This window comes from Enhydra lutris, unplaced genomic scaffold (genome assembly GCF_002288905.1).
Source record: "Enhydra lutris kenyoni isolate GAN:26980312 unplaced genomic scaffold, ASM228890v2 scaffoldscaffold17, whole genome shotgun sequence".
In the NCBI taxonomy this organism is placed as follows: Eukaryota; Metazoa; Chordata; class Mammalia; order Carnivora; family Mustelidae; genus Enhydra; species Enhydra lutris.
The window spans coordinates 9197728-9203727 of record NW_019154101.1 but is presented as its reverse complement, the minus strand read 5'-3'; the positions used below and the strand labels follow the sequence as shown (position 1 = coordinate 9203727).

The 6000-nt window shown below is 57.6% G+C and overlaps 1 protein-coding gene across 1 annotated transcript in view; it reads right to left on the bottom strand.

Moving 5' to 3' along the window:
* Positions 1-396: 396 nt before the first annotated feature.
* Positions 397-6000, bottom strand: part of LOC111147700 (potassium two pore domain channel subfamily K member 5) — a 36561-nt gene continuing 30957 nt past the window's right edge. The window contains exons 3-5 of the mRNA XM_022503933.1: positions 4583-4749; positions 4092-4260; positions 397-1811 (exon numbers count right to left, since the gene is read on the bottom strand). Coding sequence (XP_022359641.1) covers positions 946-1811; positions 4092-4260; positions 4583-4749 — 1202 coding nt within the window. The 3' untranslated portion in view covers positions 397-945. The remainder of the gene's footprint in view (positions 1812-4091; positions 4261-4582; positions 4750-6000) is intronic.

Genomic DNA, 6000 nt, shown 5'->3' with positions numbered 1-6000 from the left:
GTCAAGAGGGACTCGGCCTCCCCCACCATGGGGGCCAGGAGGGCCAGGGAGCCATGAGGTCCTTGTTCTGGGCACAGGGGAGGCTGGGGATGGAAGGAGCCAGAGCCAAACCCAGCCCTGCAGCCCCCCAGCCACCGCTACCCTCCCTTCCCACAGCGTTCCCAGGGAGAGGGAAGGCCTGCATCTGTCACCTCTCAGCCGAAGAGTGAGTCAGGGAACTGGGCTCCGGGTGGCTTGGTCTGGGCAAAACCAGGACTCGGACCCTGGGCCAACTCAGAGCTTGCTGGGGGTCCTGTGCATTCGGAGTGTTTCAGCATCTGCCCGGGGTCTTCCCCTCCCTTCCCCTGGGCGCCTCTTCCCTACTGAGCTTGCAGTAGGGCCTGGTGGGCACACGGGGTGGGGTTGGGGGATGCTTATACGGGCATCTCATGCAGCGCCCTGCTATCTGCTGAGGAGCTGGAACGCTCCCCGCACCACTGCTGTACCTCCTGCAAAGGCAGGACCCAGGGCTCCTAGTGCCCTCCCCCCGCTTCTGACATACTAGCTACGTGCTGGGCACACAGGAGCTCATTAATACTGGTAAACTCAAATGGCCGGGGCTCCGAGCCTAAGAGAACCGTGTGACACGCTCAACCAAACGTCCGAAGACCCGTGCAGCCTGAAGAGTCACCTGCCAGCCCACACCGGTCTCTGAACCACCAAATACACCAGCCTCCCACTGCCAGCGTGCCCATTCAGCCAGGGAGGGGCCCTGCCCTGGGCGCACGCCGAGTCTGACCCGCAGCATCTCGCCGGAGGGGATGGAAGGTGAGGAAAGGCCCTGGCCCCCCACTCCCTGTTCCAGGGCTGCCTCCCACCAGGGGCCAGAGGTCCCAGACGTAGTAGGACGCCCCAGGATGAGGGGAACAGAAGCCATCGGAGGTGGGGTGGGGAGCTGGGCCTGCCTCACGTGCCCCTGGGGCAGTCTGACTGACTGTACTCGTTCATAAGCTGTTCGTAGGGCACAGAGAGCTCCGACTCGGTGCTGGTGAAGGTGGACTCATCGGACGACGGGAACTCGCCCAGGTTCAGGGGCACCTCGGCTTCGGTCGCCTCCTGGGGCCTCTCCTCCCCAGCCAGGTTGTCCTCTATGGAGGACTTGGATGTCTCCTCGTCCGAGAGGCCGGCCTCCTCATTTGCAAAGGTGACGCTGACGTTCTGGAAGATGAGCGGGTGGTAGTCCTGGGCGTCCCACGGCTCACCCTCCTCGCTGATTCGGTCCAGCTGGTTAATGAAGACCTCGGAGGTCGGGGAGCCCTCCTTGGGGGGTCCTGCCCCGGCCTCCTCGCTGGGGGGCCGCAACACATGGCCTTTACTCCTTAGCGTCTGAGACACCTCTTCCAAGCTGGGCACCCGGTTCTTGGAGTAAACCACCAGGGGGGACAGGGAAGTGGGGAGGGCTGGAAGCCCACCACCCTGGGGCCCCAGCCCCGGCGCTGGGACCCTCTCTCCAGCCCCGCTCGTCTTCATTGCCTTCTTCCCAATCTGCTTGATGAGGTCATTGTAGGTCTCCTCCTTCTTGGACAGAAAACCGAAGATGTTGATGTCCTTGGACGCCGTACTCCCAGTCACTTGCAGAGCCTTTCTGGAGTGTGGGGAGCTCTCAAAAGACTCCTTCCGTCGCCGCCGCCGCTTCTTGATGGCCTTGTGGACCTCCACGAACATGCTCACCTTCCAGTTGACAAAAAGGGACAGCCAGGCCAGCCCCAGGTAGATCCAGAGCTCCACAAAGTAGCGGTACAGGGCGTGGTAGTTGGCGCTGGGGTTCACACCTGCAGACAGAACAGGAAGCCCCAAGGGTCAGAAGTGGGTCAGCAGGGACCTGAACACATGTCAAGGCCACAGCTGTGTTCTCTGAGAGCAGGCACAGTGTCAGAACACAGTGTCAGAAACCAGACTGTTCTACCATCCTGATGATTCATGTCCCTATCTTAGTCTCCAACCTGCCTGAGCCTCCGTGTCCTCAACTGTCAGAAGTCAGGAGAGTGGTTCTCCAGGATAAGGTAGGCTCCAGGTCCCAGGTGAGGGGGAACCGGTTAATGTAGCCACCATATGTGTCAGGAAATAGTTCATGAATGTTTGCCTTTCGATTATCCACTGTACCACATCTAGGTGTTTTGTGCACTTTTGGGGACGTATATGTTATACTTAGTTAAAACCAGGATGGAAACTAAGTGAGCACGTGGCCAGCATATTCACAGCGGGCAATGGACTCACTGGTTTAACATGAATGGGGCTGGTGGGTGGGCCAAGAGGGCTGTATGCACCCGTCTCAGCACAAACTGTTCTGGAAAGACGTGATTCTCCTTCAGCGGGGTCTGGCTGCTCCCTGACTTCCTGTCTCTGCCTTCTTCAGACTGGCCCTTCCTGTGCTCTAGAGGGCTCTGCCACCCCACATCCTCCTCCTCTGAGCCCAGGCTCCTGACACCTGCTCCAGGGAGTCCTCCGGGGTCAGCCTGTACAGCTCTGACTGATCTCCTACACTCCGGCATTATGAGGTTTCCAGCTTAACTTCATTGTTTCTGGAACCACTGACCTGCATTAGTATATGCAGTATATGACCTGCCCCCACCACCTTCCAACTGGGAGCAGTCTGTAAAAGGGACGAGGGGAAGGGGGCTTCCTGCAGAGTGGGGCTCCCGCAGGGCAGGGTCTATACAACCCTCATCAAATTAGAGATCACTGAGGACAGGGGCTGTGTTTGCCCCTGGAGACAAGCGGTGTCTCTGAGGGACGCTCGGGGCTCTTGGTCACAAGTAGGCTGAGATGACGAGGAGGGCGCATGCTAACACAGCTGGGTCTTATCCTCAGCACTCATTTGATCTTTGACCACCCTGTTAGGTAGGTGCTGTTCTTTTTTTTCCCTAAAGATTTTATTTATTTATTTGACAGAGAGAGATCACAAGTAGGCAGAGAGGCAGGCAGAGACAGAGAGGGGGAAGCAGGCTCTTTGCCGAGCAGAGAGCCCTATGTGGGGCTCGATCCCAGGACCCTGGGATCATGACCCGAGCCTAAGGCAAAGGTTTAACCCGCTGAGCCACCCAGGTGCCCCGGTGCTGTTCTTTTTAAACCAATCTTAAAGATGAGGAAACTGAGGAAAGGGCCTAAGGTTTTGCTGGAGCTGAGAAAGTATGGGTAAATACACTTCCCTAGGACAAAGGCTTCTCCCTGCCCACTCGGGGTCCCTTAGACAATGGCAGGGCTGTGCTTCCGTCTAAATTTATCTCCCAAGACAGCAGGCCCTGAGCTGCCGAGGTCAGGAGGGAGTCTGGGCCTCTTTCCTGTCCCCCCTCACCACCACCACCCAACCATCTCTCCCAGCGTTTGGAGTCTCCCCTTACAATGAGGCAGAGGGGTAGTGACCTGCTCCTGCCCCCTAGGAAGGGGGAGGGTGGAGACCAGAGGCCCCTGGAGCAAAGGCTGGGGTCGGCTGAGCAGGGCAGCAGGCATTGAGGGAACAAACACGGGGTCAGTGCAGCCAAACAGGGGTCGAGAAGATGAAGGGCCAAGACTCGGTGCTGGCCAGAGGCACAGGTCTTAGAGGCTGTGGCCAAAGAATTTTATCACCTGCCTGGATTAAGTAGGGGAGGAGCGGGAAGGACTGTCCCGGCCCCAGAGGGTGGGGCAGCTTAGGAGAAGGCCTCTCTTGTTTCTAAACTGCCTGTGGCAAGAGCAAAGTTTCGGGCCTGTCGGCCAAGCCTCTACACCAGCTCCCTCCGCTCCTGTGATGGGAAACAAGGCAGGCAGCTCTGGGACAGGAAGGGGACTCCCCCCCCCGCTTGGCTCCGGGGCTTTGTGGGTAACAGGCTCCAACTCTGCAGAGGGGGAAGAACCTACCTCCTGCCCCGAGTGAACCTACGCCTAAGAGCAGGGGAAACAGAGGGAGAGGAAGCAGGAAAAGCTGTGGCCCAAGAAAGAAAGGGAAACAGAAGAGGACCCCTTTTGGGGTAGGGGTTGCTGCCCAGGATGCTGAGCACCTGCTGGGGCCCCAAAAATGGTCCCCTTAATTGCACATGGAGAAGCAGAGGTCTGGGGGGAAGGGCAGGACTCACCAGCCACAAAGTCTCCGAAGCCGATGGTAGAGATGGTGATGAAGGAGTAGTAGAGGCCCTCGATGTAGTCCCACTCCTCCGTCACCATGAACACGAAGGGCGGGATCACCAGGTGGACCAGGACGCCCCATACAATGAAGATGGCTGTACACGTGATCTGCGCCTGTCGCTGATGGGTGGGGGTGGGGGGTGGGGGCAGGGAGACCGAGTCAGACCCATGGCAGAGACTGGGGAAAATCAGCAAGGGCACCCAAAGGGCCGGCGAGGCAGCCAGGCAGGAGGCCAGCTGGTACCACACCTGGGAGGAGGCTTGTCACCCAGGAAAGGGTGAGGAGCACTATTCCCAGCCTCAACCAGGGGCCGGGGGTCCCCGAAACTGCCCTCTTGTCTCCTGCTCTAGCACCTCTGTCCATTGTTAGATCTTTCCCCTCCTCCCACCCCCTGCCAGGGTCCCCCCAGTGCTGCGCAGTATCCAAGGTTTGGGGACATACCAGGCTCACGCCTCTCTTCGTGAGGAACTGGCCCAGCCTCTTGGCACGTCCCCCGAAGAATTTTCCCAGGGCACTGATCCACGTCAGGCAGAGTGGCACTCCAAAGAGACCATAGAAGACACAGAAGAGGCGCCCGGCAGGGGTCTTGGGGGCCACATTGCCATAGCCTGAGGAAGAAAAAGAGAGTGAGGCATGGAGAGCTGCAGCGGGGGTGACAGACCCAGACTCAGCACGGCCCTGGGCTCGGCTACACGGCCAAACCTACACCCACATCCACACAGCCCCATCCTTTAAGATCACTTGATACTGATCTAATATCAGTCCTTCAGAAATGAAATTTTACTTTATTACACAATGGTCATGATTGTTTATAAAGCAAGTAGGGTGGCATGGGCCATGTCTCCTCCATCAGACTGGGGGCTCTTTGCTGGACAAAGCCTTCATCATCAGCAAGCCTTCCACTAGTCCATACAGCACCACGGTGCAAATTATAAACAGCCTTCTCTGGGGAGACACCACACAGGCACCACGGGAGGTGGTCTCTAAAGACAGCCATTCTTTTTTTTTTTAAGATTTTATTTATTTATTTGACAGACAAAGATCACAAGTAGGCAGAGAAGCAGGCAGAGAGAGGAAGAAGCAGGCTCCCCGTTGAGCAGAGAGCCTGATGCGGAGCTCGATGCCAGAACCCTGGGATCATGACCTGAGACAAAGGCAGAGGCTTTAACCCACTGAGCCACCCAGGCGCCCCTATAGACGGCCATTCTTAACCCCTTCCCCTCCTGTGTAAGCATGCCACTGCTCGCATCAGGCTGGTGTCTAATCCCCAACCTTGGAAGCTGGGCTTCAGGGGCTGGCTTGGCCAGCGGATGCAGCACAAGTAGTACCAGATAGGTTAAGCCTGAGAAGCCCTGTTGCTTCTCCCCCGGCTGGCTGGAAGTGCTCACTTCGGGGATTCTCCCCCTTGGAATCCAGTTGCCGCGCTGCGAGCTACCCAAGTCATGGCGTTTTCACCCCTAGCCATGTTCTCAGCCAACAGCCACAGTTCGCTGTCCAACGTGTGATGGCAGAAGCAGTCCTAGATGCCTAGCCAGTAGTGCTTTTGGCTGACTCCAGCCTCAGACACAGGACTGCCACCGCCATTACTGATCTCCAGCAAGAACCAATCGGCTGAACCCAGTCAACCCTCAGAATAGCAAAAGATAATAGTAAGTTGTGTTTTAAGCCACTGAGTTCTGGGGTGGTTGGTCATGCAGCCATAGATAACCAGAAGAGACACCCAGCCTGGTGAGCAAGCATGGGCTGGGTTGGTGCAGAGCACAACCTGTTCAACCTCCTGCATGGCTCGGGCTATCAGGCTTAGTCGTTTCTGCTCCAAGAGCCCAGGTGAGGACTCCTAGAGAAATCTCCCAAGCAAA